This window comes from Canis aureus, chromosome 14 (assembly GCF_053574225.1).
Source record: "Canis aureus isolate CA01 chromosome 14, VMU_Caureus_v.1.0, whole genome shotgun sequence".
NCBI classification, from domain to species: domain Eukaryota; kingdom Metazoa; phylum Chordata; class Mammalia; order Carnivora; family Canidae; genus Canis; species Canis aureus.
This window is the reverse complement of record NC_135624.1, coordinates 34560055-34573183: the sequence shown is the minus strand read 5'-3', so window position 1 is coordinate 34573183 and position 13129 is coordinate 34560055. Positions and strand designations below refer to the sequence as shown.

The window sequence follows — 13129 nt, the reverse complement described above, 5'->3', positions numbered from 1 at the left end:
CTTTGTTTAGATGGACTTTTTTGAGAGGAGGCTGGATTTTGTCTAAATAACTTTCTTGTCTGACACAATCATTGTTCAACATTTCATGGAAAGTGACCACTGAATGTGGGTTTGGTTTCTAGTAACATCAATCTTTTCACGGTGACAGAGCAACAAAATGACAATGGAGAACAATGTGAGTGATAGCACATTATGAAATGTGAAAATCTCTTTCAGAAGTGGTATATTTAAGAAAGTGATCAATAAAAATAACAGTAATTTTAGCTTATTAAAAAAAAAAAAAGAGGCAGTTGGAGGGAATACAGCCAAGTAGAACAACTGTGTGTTAGAATCCTAAGCCATTATTAAAACATTTCAAATCAATTTTCACTTGACAAAATGTAAAGGGTATCAAATGAAGGGCAAAAAGAGCAAATCAGAGTGTATATTATATAAACTCAACTATTTGAAATAAAGGCATAGAAAAAAGGCCCCCAGGAACTCATCTAAGATGCAAACAGTGTCAATGAGACCGCGGATAACTTTTATTTCTCTTTGTGGTAATTTTGGTATTGCTGTACTTGCTATAAGGTATTGCTTCTACAGTTGAAACCACAGGCACTGCTATTTCATTTTACAAATGAAGGCAATAGTTACAGACGTACAGTGTATGACATCATATAATCTGAAACTGGCCCAAGTGACTCACTTTTCCACACAGGACTACAAACTCATTGCCTTATATAATATTATCATATAATGTCATTTGCGATCCTAGCTAGCTCTTACATAATTTATATTAATACAATGGATAATCTAAGAGTACATTAGATAACTTGTCTCCAAAGTAGCCATTGTCTATGATGAATGTTACCTTTGCTTTGTCTCGCATGGAACCTTTCCCAAGGATGGACATTTTTGTCAAGGTTTCTTCTTGTAAACGCTTCAGAGAATTGCCACGGGGACCCAAAAGTTTCCCCACAAAGTTGAACTAGGGAAAAAACAAACAAACCAAATTTGTAACATTCATATCTGAAAGGAATTTATCAATCTTGAATGCCAGTAAACACTATAGTATGCTACACATCACTGGTTAATGGCAAAAACTTAAATTCCTACTATATGTATCACACAGTACAGTTTTCCACAAATCACATAAAACAGGGCTAAACATTATAAAGTAAAAACCAATCATTTCAATGACAGCTAGATTTCACAAATTATAAATTAAGCTTATTCCCAGAATGCATAGGTTGCTATCCTGACAATTTTAACACACATTCGACATCAACCCTGAACAGGGTTAGGACGAGGATACTGGTGGGAAAGATGTAATGTGCTCTAGGCTGGTCATTATGGAACATCTGGGTCCTTCCACCTAGGTCAGCACTCAAGCCTTAGTGAGTCAACCAGGAAGCACACTGGCCTAGATGACTTCTCAAGCATCTCTTCTAAAATATCTATCTCTTCTAAAATAACTAGGTATGGAAATGTTGACAAATTATTTAGTCTTAATTCTTAGGGTTCTTTATTTAACAAGCAGAGCAGAAATGAATTCATAAAGGGTATGGGACTCTGAGGCGACATTGCCATGATTTTAAAACCTGGCTTTTCCACTTACCAACTGAGTAACCCAGTAACCCAGCTTGTAACTGGATTACCTGACCTCTCTGTACCATGGGCTTGTCTGTAAAATGAGAACGGCGAAAGACAACTACATGCCCCCATAAGGCTGTGAGGGGGATTAAATGGGTCCATGTAAATAAATCAGAACAATGCTTAGCACAGAATAGACAATAAATATATCTTGAATGAAAGGATTATTATTATGAATTTCACACAACTTTTAAAAGCCTTATAATAATTAAGGTAAGTCACAAATACTTTTTGTTCACAGAAAGAAAGTCAGCCCTATTGACCAGGAGAAACACTGTTCTCCTTGGCAAAATTCCTGATTACAAACTTATACAGCTGCTCTTTTGGTATCAGCAATCCTCCATGATCTATGCTACTGCTGTGCTGTTGCTGTTTTTAAGAGAAAACTGTTCCTCAATTTCTCCATGGAAATTGAAGAAATTTTCTTAAAATATGAACTTTTTAAAAATCAAAATGGTATTTTTTCCTTGCCTACTTTTGTCTTCAACGAAAACTCAAATATCTATAGTATTTTTAACCTTCACATGTATTTTTTGTTTTTAAGATTTAATGTTGATTACTTTTTAAAAATATAGAAATGATACGTATAGAGTTAACAATAGCAAATAATACAACATAGGAAAAAAAAATCAGTGTTTCCTCCTACCCATCTCTGCTTTATCTTCCTGGAAATTCTATTATTTGGCTATTGGGACCTCCTGAGTTGGAACTCTAAATTTCTCTTACTTTTCTTCTTTCTCTTTCACCTTCTCACTCTATTTTACTTTCTGGGAGATTTAAGTATATTTCCTACATATCTATTGATTTTTTTTTTTACTTCTGCTATCAAATGTTTAACTACTAATAGTATTTTCTTATATTTGTTCTTTCTTATAGCACTTTAAAAATATTTTATGGAGGTGATATAAATTCTTATATCTCTGAGGATATCCATGGAAGTGCCCTCCCAACCCTGCCCCAACTTGGAGTTTATAATATCTACTTCTTCCAACAGATTCACGTTTTGTGAATTGGTCTCTGTCTCTTTCTACATTATGGGCTTTCCTCCAGTGACCAGTAATCCCTTGCTTCCTGCTTTTAAAAATTTAAGGTTGAGGCTCCAAAACATTACCTGGAAGTACTGCTTTCCTCCATGGGATTTGACAACTGGACTTGACAATTCACTTTAAGATGGCAGGCCAGTTTTTTTCAACATAAGTTAGTCAAATATCAGTATCTGTTTCTCTTCCCTTGGCCTAGGTAAGCATTACCCTGAATAGGTAAGCATTACCCTGAATAGGAATTCCCCAATCTCCCAGCAGGAGGTATCAGCCTGGCTGTTGGAATGCTGGGATTCCCACTGGTAGGTATGCGCACCTTTATTTAAGGGAAAAAATACCCTCATTGTCCTGTGTGGCATCTCTGGCCCTCAGTTGTATCTATCTGGGTCTTAGAGCCCAAAGCTTCTCTGTTCAACCCCTTCAGGAAATCTCTAGCCTGCTATAGGTTGAGAGGGCAGATGCCTGGTTTTATCAGCCAGGAAGAGCCTCCAGTAGTCTAACCACTTTCTCATACAAACATTGACCCAGGTCTCCTTTTCTTCAGTTCTGCCCAACAATCCACCTTCTCCATAACTGGCAGTGTGACCAGGGCTATTCCTTAGCCTTCCCAGTCCTCAGGAGGCCAAGTCGTGGCTTACCAGAGCCCTCACACTGAAGGGTTATCAGAAGGTTAAGGCACACCAGGTAAGTGCTTAGCACTGGGACATGCTGAATTTACCCCAAGCCCATGCTCCTGAAAAACAGTGATGGTGACAACCTCAGGCCCTTTCCATTCCTGGGAATGGCTCACTACAAAGAACTACTCCTCCCCACGTGACTTAGAGCTGTGGATGACCCTCTGTTCACCTATGACAAGGCCAGACACAGACCCCCTAAGTCTGCATTCTTTGTCCCAAGAAACATTAGCTGATGTGTTTGTCCCCACTGATCAAACACAAAATGTCCACTAACCTGAGCTGATCACACTTCAAGCAAGTTCTCTCTTTTCTCAGGCCCGTGACTGTGACCCACTAGCAACCTGGGCAATCCTCCAAGGGCCTTCCACTTCAGGCGCCAGCTTCAGGGCCAGTGTTCGCTCATCCACTACCCCATGATGTCGCCCCGTCCAGCTCCTCGCTCCTCCCACGTCCCCAACCCACGTTCCTGGCCCTGCCTGCTCCCAGTAAAAGCAAAGCCTTTGCCGTCTGACTGGTCTCACCAGGCTCAGAACTATTCCTTATTATACGTCCCCCTTCCTGCTCTTGTAATGACACTTTCAAATAAAGATTTTCCTTAACCTAAGTCAGGATCTGTTTTTTTGATGGACAACTCTATTCATAAAATAAGAATGTAATACATTTTAACTTTCATTTTTATTAGTATTTCATTTGTGCATAGATTTGAAGAAAAGGTGAAAGTGTTATTTTAAAGACGAATGATATTTTTCCAGATGTCAATTATTATATTACAAATATATTATCATATTACAAATGTTACAATTGCAAATAGGAAACTTTACAAAGCTGGTAAACCAACATAGAGTTTTCACTGCATAATGTATAAGATCCCATAATGATGTTCTGTGTTGGTAAAGACCAAATGCTTTTCTGGACTGGCTTTGATTTAAACTATATTTATGACAAGACCCTGTTCCTCCGGCAACAACTACACTTAGGCTTGTTCATTGCATAAACAATGGAATCTCAAGAACATGTCACTGTCTCCACTAAAAGGTCCCCTTAATTGGGTGTTCAGCAAAAAGTTGGTTAGTCAACAAAGGGATGCTTTATTGAATTCCAACTCAACCCTAAAACTGAACTCCCTGTGCCAGCGCAGCTACAAGCGTTACCTCCAGAGCTCCTCATTTCAGTGAGCGGCCCTGAAGGTGGTGCCCTGACTCGAGCCAGAAATCTGACAGTCACTCCATGAGGGTAGTGACGAGGACTTTTGAGTTCACTATTTCAACACCTGTGCAAGGAGAGCATTTTTTAAAAAGACGTTATTTATTTATCAGAGAGAGAGAAACAGAGATAGGGAGAGTAAAGTAGGGAGGAGAGGGAGAAGCAGGCCCCCCACTGAGCAGGGAGCCAGATGCGGGGCTCAGTCCCAGGACCCTGCAATCATGACTTGAGTTGAAGGCAGATCTTTAAGCGGCTGAGCCACCAGGTACCCCAAGACAGTGTTTAATGAATGCTCAGCGGCCTTACTGTGTCTTCTCGATTTCACTTCCTCAGTGTCTCTCACACAGTCTATTTCTCTGCAGTCACATCACAAGCCCCGGCCACCATCCTTGCTCACCTCGCCCACCACAGAATTCTTTCACCCAATCGACCTCTATCTCCTCAATCAGCACAGAGCTCTTCACACAAAGGTCACTTTGGTACATCTCTGATTAAAATATAAGTCCCAACTACCTTCAGAATGAAGTGCCGATGTCCTGACACTCTTGCAGGAGGCCCCTCCTGCCCTGGCTTTTGCCCACATCTCTGCCTTCACTGTTCTCCTGCTTTTGACTTCAGTCATCGGACTTGCTGCAGTTTCTCAAAACTGCCATGTTCCAAGAACTACCCATTTCAGCTCAGATGTAGAACTGAGAAGAACATTATTCTAGCCCTTTAAGGCAAGAAGAGAGCTGGGCAGAAGGCAGGCTAAAGCCCAAGTCCCAGGGCAAACAGCAACCACAGCGGGCAGAGTTCAAGCACCTGCAGGGAGCCAGGAGAGTTAAAGAGCATTTGCTTATCTGGGGTGGGCTCACAGGAGAGCACTAAGCCCTAAAAGCCACAGCGTTAGAGAAGAGACACAGGCAGAGGGAGAAGCAGGCTCCCTGAGGGGAGCCCGACGTGGGACTCGATCCCAGGTCTCCAGGATCACACCCTGGGCTGAAGGCGGTGCTAAACCACTGAGCCACCCAGGCTGCCCCTTTTAGAGGTCTTCCGTGCAGGAATTCAACACTCCCGCCCCTGACCCCCATATGCTCACAGGGAAGATCAGGAACAGGAGGACTCCTGAGGCCACTTCCCTGGGAAGCCACTGCTGAGATGGCTCATGTCCATGCCCTCATCACCCACCTGAACAAAAGCTTCATCTGCAGGAGCAAGGACGAAAAACCACTTTGCTTCTTTGTCTTTTAAAGTACTGACAAGGTCAACAAAACATGTAGTCAGATCAGGTTCTAGCCCTCGGTAGTGTTCTTACTACTCCAACACTGGCGAAGCAGTGAGCTTGCTCTGGGTGCCGAGGGGAAAACAGAAAGAGATGATGCCCCTGCCCCAACGGAGTTTCACGTTCCAGTGGTGAGAGCCAGGTGACCAGCACCATGCTGACTAACCTGCAGTGAGCACCCGTGGAGGTGGACAAAAGCAACCATATCCTGTGCAAGGGTGTGGGGACAGAGTATTTCCTGTCCTAAAGAGCAAGTGCAAAAGCCCTGAGCACAAAGTAGCTTCTGAGAAACCAGAAGCTGGCAGCCTGAGGGCAGCAGAGTGAGTCAGGGCTGGGAAGGAAGACAATAAAAGACAGAAACCCAGTGGGCCTCCTAGGCCACAGTCAAGAATCTGGATTTCATTCTGAGTTTAAAATATAGATGTAATCTGGATGGTTTCCTTTTCCCTTTGTATTGTGGTCACTGCTTAACTGTTCCCTGTTGATGTGAACTCACTCCTTCAACAATGGCAAATCTTCACACTGAAAGAAGAGTGAGCTCCAGGGTGCCAAGGCCCTGCTCACAGCTTGTTCCTGGTGCCTCCCAGCAGCCTGAGCCATGCTCACCCTTTCTCCTCCTGCCTTTCAGGTGACACCAAGCCATATCTTAAGATACTTTAAGATGCCTTTTAGGCTTGATTCCTGAGAATATATGTTTTCCTCAACTCTGAGCTCAACATCTTAATTCCCATCTCTACTCTTTTTTTTTTTTTTTTTTTAAGATTTTATGTATTTATTCATGAGAGACACAGAGAGAAAGAGGCAGAGACATAGAGGGAGAAGCAAGCTCCCTGCAGAGAGCCCGATGTGGGACTCCATCACAGGACCCTGGGATCATGACCTAAGCAGAAGGTAGATGCTCAACCACTGAGCCACCCAGGAGTCCCCTCATCTCCACTCTTAACACACTGCTACACACGCAGTAATGCTTAACAACAACAACAGCAAAGTACTGAATCAACAGAAGGGAAAGAATAAGCTCATGGGTCTAGGCATCTAGCCTCCTGGCTGTTGTCACTTTATTCTGAGAAAGCCATAGCTGTATCAGCTGTACCCCAAATATATAGCATTCTTTGGCACAAGATGAAAATAATTCCAAAGTGTGAAGTTCTGTCCGTGGTGGAGTCCCTTCCACTCACTGTGACAAACATGCGCACCAGTGTTATAAGATCTTCCCTGACCATAACTTAACTTTCTAATGCTCACTACACCTCCGCTGTTTTTCTTAAATGCACTTTACTATTTTGTCACCAAATGAAATCCTGGGATAAACCTGACAGTTGCTAAAAGCAACCCCTTTGGTCCACAACGGCCCTTCTCCTCCTCACAGACCTGCCACTCTGACCCTAAAACCCTGGCCTGCAGCCCACACCTGCACGCGGAGGTCATTTCACATGCCCTGCCTGACCCGGCAGTGAGAAAAGCAGCACTCAACAGTTATGCCATAATGCTATCCTGGTTATCTATCCATGACTATATATAACAAACTAACCCAAAACCTGACGGCTTTAAACAATAACCATTGATTTATTTGCTCACAATCCAGCAATCTGAGCACTGCAGGGAGACCCACTCCCAAGATGGCTTGTTCCCACGTCTCTTACACTGATGTGGCTGATAGCTGGGGTCCTCGGTTCTTGGTTTCATCGAGTGTCCCCCACCTGGGTATCCGGGGCTTCCACTTATCATGGTGGCCTCAAGGTGGCAGAGCTTTTTCCTGGCACGTGGCTTCCAAGATCAGAAAACCAGAAGCTGCCTGGTCCCCTTAAAGCACATGCCCAGAAGCCATCAGCTCTGCTGTAAGCATTTAGTGGATGGGAGCCACAAGGCCAGGACAGACTCAAGGGTCGGGCAGGGAGTGATCGCTGGGGGCAGAGCACCAGCCAAATAACAAGGACTAAGCAGTCATTTGGCAAAAGTTAAGTATTCATAGTCTCAAACATCAGAGCCTTTTCTAGGCCTAGCAGTGTACCTGCCTGCGTATTTTCCTTAAGGGGGACACGGGTTGTGACTCTCTGAGGCCAGAGACCCTGTCTCATTCATCTGTTCAACAACTCAACAGCTGCCTACAACAGCACTTAGCCTCTAACAACAGGCAAGCAGTATCTCATGCATTCAAAGAGAATGATGAATGTCAATCAAAATTAATGTCCAGAGTATACCATCACTACCCAAGGGTTTAATATAGTTTAATTAACTTAAAGAAAACCTAGAGTATACCACACACATACAGATGGAAGGCAGCACATTTCTGGTATATGGGTCCTAACTGGCCAACAGCATCTTGTAACTGAGTGTCTATAAAATCTAAATGTTCATTAAAATGCTTAAAAAGACATCCGAGAAAAACTACAAAATAACAGGATACTGTTTTTTTGTTTTTGTTTTTTGTTTTTTTTTTACAGGATACTGTTATTACTAAACTACCCACAGGGTAGTTTAGTAATACAGAGATGGGTCTGAAGAAGGATACAAGATACAAAAGAGAGGATATAGAGAATTTTTTAATGCTTGGATACAGTATGAAGTATATATCTCATTAATTTAAAAGTTAAGAAGATGTAACAGGGGAAGGAAGCCAAAGGGAGTTGTTCACCAGTGAAGACAAACGCAAATGCACCCTTGGGTCACTGACTCAAGTGTGCCAAGACTTTCCATTAGGCAGCAAAGAATTACCCCACCACTGGCTCCTACACTTCTCACAGACATATAAATACACACACACGTAAAATGGTGTATGTAAGTATGTGTATTTTTACATGTAGGGATAAACTCATTTATTTTAAATTCTGTATCTATCATGGGGTAATATTTCAATACTTAGGGCAAAAGATTCATCATTAATGATACTGGACATAGGGAAATATAGTTCCAGTTTGAGAAGATTCTTCTTGTCAGATCTAACTGGATCACAGCTGCTTTTACTTTGGACAAGGCACAGGGGAAGGATCAGCACCTCCATTTTCCTCGTTCATTTTGAGTGTATGTGTAGAACTTTAATTCACAGTTTCTTTTGCAATAATCTGTGTCCATTTAAAGGTAAGTTTAAGTAAAACTAGCTGATGTAGCCCACGAATCCATACCAGGCACGTATCGCAGCTATATGCCCTAATATACTGAAAGCAAATTGAGACCTTCTGCACTGTGGAATCCACCCCTTTACCAGAAGATATGGTCTCAGCGTGAAGACCTGTACGGCACTGACAAGAACCCTGTAATGGAACCAGCATTCATCTAGGTACTTAATACTAAGTCTAATTTCTTGAATTAACAGCATGGATTCTGGAGCCAGATTTCTGGGATTCAAACTCCTGTTACTTAGTAACTATGTAACCCTTAGCAAGTTACTTCTCTATTCTTTAGTTTTTTCATATGTGAACAAGAGATAATCATTGCCTCCTACAGCTGTAAAGATTAAATTAGTACATGTAAGATTCTGACACAAGGAAAACCATAAGCTATGTATATACTTTGTAACAGAACTTCTACCAAGCGTTTCTAACACCAAACATACTGTTGTGCATACATCCCTCTTTGGAAAACATCACCCAACCATTTGCCTTCACCTTACCAGGGAAAGAGAATTAAACCCTCAGAGAACACATTTTGTTCATGATCTCCACACTCTGATCCCTGCCCAAGGGCAAGAATGGAATGGAAAGAGTAAATGAGATCTGTCTTACCGGCCTTCACTTGAAAGGAAAAGACCAGATCATCACTTTTTTTTTTAGCTCCATGGGCCTTTTTAGATTCTAATAACTTAACCACTATCCCAGTAGTTAAATAAATCCACATTTTAGTTGGTATTCAGAATACTGATCTTATTTGAAGTAAACCAATGTCATAAATGCCAAACTTGAAACAACAGTAAACCTAATAACAGACTGAGGACCATGGCATCCACATGAAATGGAGTGGGTGCTTCAGAACTATGCTTGTTTCCTGGTAGAGCTATCAACTGAGTCAAGCTTTGGGTTACTGACAATAACTTTCATGGTTCTGATAATCACCTCCACATAGATAAATTTCCTAAGAATAAGTAATTTCAAACTTGGGTTTAAATCAATCATTCCTAAATTTTAAGAGGAATTTTAGAAAAGGAGACCATCCACAGGGCACCTTCCAGTATATATTCTAGTTGTTTGATCATCTCCATGCCAGGGCTCCCTCCCTCATATAAAATTCTGATGCCCAAGTATAACACTAGAGGCTTTCCAGACTAGTTGTCACCATTCCAGTGACTGCTACAACCTACTCTTCCCCATAATTAAATCATTCTGGCCCAATAGTTACTCTGCCCAGCCCTCTGATCTCTACTTGTTAACATTTTGAACTTACGCTTAAGGACTAAATTTAATTCCATCTGTAATTCTTTCTCCAAATTTCTCTCTTTAAATTCTTGTAGCGTCTGTCTATCTCTCTTATGGTAATTCAGTATATACCCTGCATTATTTACTGAAATGTACTTTGTTTCTCCTATTAGAGGAGCAATCCTTTGAGAGTAATTGGGACCCATATTTGATTCATCATTTTTCCTACATAACAGATTCTCAAGAAATATTTGTGGAATTAAAGTTTATTTTATGCCAAATGAAATGGCAGTAGTCAACACAGTTTTTATTGATTTTCTTTGCTGCACAAATTATTGTGACCTATTAAAGCTACAGATAAATATAATTATTTAAGTTTATTAATTTGCCAACCACGAATCACTAAGCATTATTGGTAGTAGTGGAGATTATTTGGTGTTGCCACATCGATTGTAATTTTAAATAGTATCTACTTCCAAATGGCAAACAGCTCAACTTATTTAGACATCAGCAACTCTAAAAATCAATGGAGTGTATAAAGAACTTCTCCAGAAGATGATATGGGCAAAATCTATACATGCAGGCATACACAAATAATGTACAATGTGAAACAATCTACATTTTCTACCTCTATTTGCTCAAGGCTGGAATCTATTCTTTGGGTGGGTAGATGACAAAACAAATTTAAAAAGCAAACTATGCAATAATGAGTTTGAAACTCCTAGACTACAACAGTCTGGCTGGGAGGGTAGGAAACTGAAGGCAAGAAATTGATCTAGACAAGAGCCTGTTGCAGAAGATAGGTGAGGGGTGACACTATAAATTAAGGAGTGGTAATGGGATGCAGACACAGAGATAAATGGTAATTAACTGAGGCAGTAGAAATAATAAATGTGTAAGTCTCAGTATCTCAAGAATGAAGGAGAAGCTAGTAGACAAAAATCACACTCTGATTTCAGGCATGGGCACTTAGGTACATGTCCTGTCATTCAGTGAAATACGAAACACAGAAAAAGGTCTAAGTTTGCCAAGAAGAGGAGGAATGAAGGTCTTAAAATTTGGTTATATCTGTTTCAGGAACATAAATAAATTCTCCAGAAACATAAATTTTTTCAGGAACCCCTCATTTTATGCCTGGCTGTTTTGGGAGTCCACTTAACAAATCTAAAACTAGGTTTAAGGGCTACTTTCTGGGTCAATAATCAAGAATTTTAGAGAGAATAAGGGAAAAGTCACAACATATGATTTAAAATTCCTTCATACGAAAAAATAAAATAAAATAAAATAAAATAAAATAAAATAAAATAAAATAAAATAAAATTCCTTCATACAGGCACCTCGGTGGCTCAGCAGTTGAGCATCCGCCTTTGGCTCAGACTGTAATCCCAGGGTCCTGTGATCAAGTCCCGCATTGGGCTTCCTGCAGAGAGCCTGCTTATCCCTCTGCCTATGTCCCGGCCTTCTGTGTGTCTCTCATGAATGAATGAATGAATGAATGAATAATCTTTAAAAAATAAAATAAAATTCCTTCATAAAATTTTTGAAAGTAAAAAAAATTTTTTTTGAAAGTTATATTTATAAATACCAATTTTTTAATTGTCATGACACCAGCATATGTCAGAAGATCACAATAGAGGGAAAAGAGCCTCTGCAGACTTGTCCTTCCATCTCTACTTACAATCACATGGCCCTCGGTTCCCTGTGACAAGTGGGCTGTAGAGGCCCCGGGAGACAGCTGACCTGGATGGTACAAGGTCAAACAATGGCCTCACAGGTCATTATGTCCCTTGAGGTTCCAGAGTCCAGAGTGGCCTTCCAACTTCATCATGGGGTCCCAAAAGTTAATGCATGCCAGGAGGGACACTGATAGCAACCTACCACAAACTCATGTGTTTTAAAGTGACTATTTTTAGTATCAGGGTTCCTTGATACCAACAAATTCCAAAATCGCCACTAGCCACCAACATTGATTTTGGTAATGGCACTTACATATCAAGAACTAACATATAAGTATATTATCACTTTTTTTTCTATAGGAAAACTATCAACTCGACACCAAAAATAAACATTTTCACATAAAGCCTCTGGAAAAAATATTATATGCCTCTGAAAATCAATTAGGAGTCACAGAAAAGGCAAGTGTTTACATCCCAATATAACTGTCAAAATATTTACTACTGTGGGAAATTTTAAAACGCAACAAGATTTCTATAGAATAAGTTTCTACCCCATAGTAAATTCGGATTTTTACTTCTCTGCAACATGCGACAAGGGAAAAATGCAAACCAATTTTTAAAAAGAAAATTTCCCTGACCTTTCATTTCAACTCCAGGAGGGAACATGTTTCTTTAAGTATTTCTCTCTTCTCCCTCTCAAACACCCTTAACCTAAGACCTTCTGTGAAATAGCAAATACAACAAATTTAAAATATGTACCTAATAGGAAAACATTCAATGTAACAAATCATGTTGATTAACATGATGTTACTTGAAAATAGTGTGCATGTATTAGAATGCTTGCAGATTAACTAACAACTACCAAATTAAGAAAATTAAAAAATCTAACTTAAACTCCTAACTGAAACGGACAGAATTTAACCCATACACTAAATCTTAACGATCATAGCACAGAGGTTTCTCCCAAATTAACAATGTCGGGACCATTTTTCCCCTAAATGGAAATCTTTTTTTATCCCAATTATAAAAGTTGCACCAAATTGTTGAACATTAAAGTACCAGAACAGGTAAAGCAGAAAGAGGCACATAATCCTACCCTCCAGAGAGTAACTACTCTTGAGTCAAGTTGTTTTCCCCCCACATAATTGTCCAACTAGGATATTATCTGCTTTATATGTTGCTTTTTCCTTTTTTACTTAACACTGTAGCAGACGTGTGTAACTGTGTAACGCTACACAGAGATGTAATATATTTCATTTCATCTCTCAGCCTGCTTTTCCAAATGGCA

At 40.4% G+C, this 13129-nt stretch overlaps 1 protein-coding gene across 10 annotated transcripts in view; it reads right to left on the bottom strand.

Moving 5' to 3' along the window:
- KHDRBS3 (KH RNA binding domain containing, signal transduction associated 3) overlaps nucleotides 1–13129 on the bottom strand; it is a 185657-nt gene that overhangs the window by 103240 nt on the left and 69288 nt on the right. For all 10 annotated transcript variants that reach the window (XM_077847354.1, XM_077847348.1, XM_077847350.1 and 7 more), the window contains exon 3: nucleotides 854–970. In XM_077847354.1, the coding sequence (XP_077703480.1) occupies nucleotides 854–970 (117 nt within the window). The remainder of the gene's footprint in view (nucleotides 1–853; nucleotides 971–13129) is intronic.